Genomic DNA, 1,556 nt, shown 5'->3' with positions numbered 1-1,556 from the left:
ACTATGAGCCCTATCAAGCACATCTGGAAGATCCTCCTCTGACACCTTTCTTGGTTTCTTGGATGATGTGGCTTCAGTAAGGGCTTCATCCAAGCCTTGATGTACCAACAAGGCTTTCATCTTGAGCCTTCATAGATGAAAGTCATTTTCGCCTGTAAATTTTTCTACCTCAAGCTTAGGAGCAGCCATTTTAGATCAAGAATTTCAAAGAAAGGCTCTTATACTAATTTTTTGAACCAAGAACCAATGCAATACTGGAAATGGCTCACCAAGATCTACTCAACTAAGTTCTTGTATCTAAAATGACAAGATAACCAACCAACGATCTAACGTAATGCTTAAACGATCAAGATAAACGAAATAAATCAATGAATAAACCAAAGACCAAAAAGATAACACAAAGGAAATTTATAGTGGTTCGACTATGGAAGCCTACACACACTGTGAAAAGGTGAACCCAAACTTTACTGAATGAGAGTTTTCAGAGGAAAAGTTTACAGAGAAGATTACACGTAACACACGTTCTGGCATCCCAAAGTATTAGGCTATATATACAAGTAAAGATTGATCTAGAAAGATCTATCATTCACCAGCACACATCCCCTGTGCTCAGTAACAAAACCCAGCTACTTCTTGCGGTTGTAACAACCTTTAATAGACTTTGAATCAGCCCCCTGACCACGTGTCTTCATCTCATTTGCCTTAAGTGATAAAACAGAAACTTTAAGCTGTAGTTCTGTTTAAGTGAGTCACATGGTCAGTCACATCTTTTACTAGCACACACAGCTGATATCATATGCTTGTCATACAACCTTCTTCAGGACTTCAACTGACATGTCATAGTATTATTGAGTCTTCAACCGACTTATCTTACTCAGCCGAGAGATTTAGATTTGTAGTTCATACTTCAACAATACTGTCTGATACCAGGTGGTAAACGTTTAACGTCAACTTTATGCATTGCTTTATGTGAGCTGGTCGGAGGAAGTGAGTCAGTGGTGATGCCCCTGGCTTGTGCTATAGAGATGCTCTCCACACTGTCTATGATTCAAGATGACATGCCTTGCCTTGACAATAATGATCTTCAACGAGGCAACCCTTCGAACCACAAGGTTTTCGGTGAGGTAACCACAATTCTTGCTTGTCAAGCTCTGCACTGCCTTGCCATTGAGCAAATTGCCATGATGAAGGCCGAAAACATTTCGCTCGACTGCTTTCTTCAAGCCATTGTTGAAATGAGTTCAGCAGTTGGGTCAGCAGGACTTGCTGCGGGGCAGATCATGGACATCAAAACCAAAGGCAAACAAGTAAGTTTGAGTGAATTGGACTTTATTCATAGACACAAATATGGGAAATTGATAGAGGCAAGTATATCTAGTGGAATCATAATAGGAGGAGGAAATGACGCAGAGATAAGGAGAATGAGGAATTATGGAAAATGTGTAAGGATGGCATACCAATTGTGGAATGATATTGTAGATGTGACTGGATCGCCACAGACGAGGGAAAAACCTGGCACGGATATGCTGCAAGATAAGGCACCATATGTCAAATGA

At 40.4% G+C, this 1,556-nt stretch overlaps 1 protein-coding gene across 1 annotated transcript; it reads left to right on the top strand.

The window, feature by feature from the left end:
• Positions 1-1,001: 1,001 nt before the first annotated feature.
• Positions 1,002-1,556, top strand: LOC127898688 (geranylgeranyl pyrophosphate synthase, chloroplastic/chromoplastic-like). The gene has a single exon (XM_052441044.1). It carries the CDS (start codon positions 1,002-1,004, stop codon positions 1,554-1,556), a length of 555 nt encoding a protein of 184 aa, XP_052297004.1.

This window comes from Citrus sinensis, chromosome 5 (assembly GCF_022201045.2).
Source record: "Citrus sinensis cultivar Valencia sweet orange chromosome 5, DVS_A1.0, whole genome shotgun sequence".
NCBI classification, from domain to species: domain Eukaryota; kingdom Viridiplantae; phylum Streptophyta; class Magnoliopsida; order Sapindales; family Rutaceae; genus Citrus; species Citrus sinensis.
The sequence above is the reverse complement of the archived record's forward strand: the minus strand, read 5'-3'. Positions and strand labels throughout refer to the sequence as shown.

Coding starts and splice junctions, on each gene's coding strand:
- LOC127898688 (XM_052441044.1), top strand. CDS start 1,002: ATGCCCCTGGCTTGTGCTATAGAGATGCTCTCCACACTGTCTATGATT.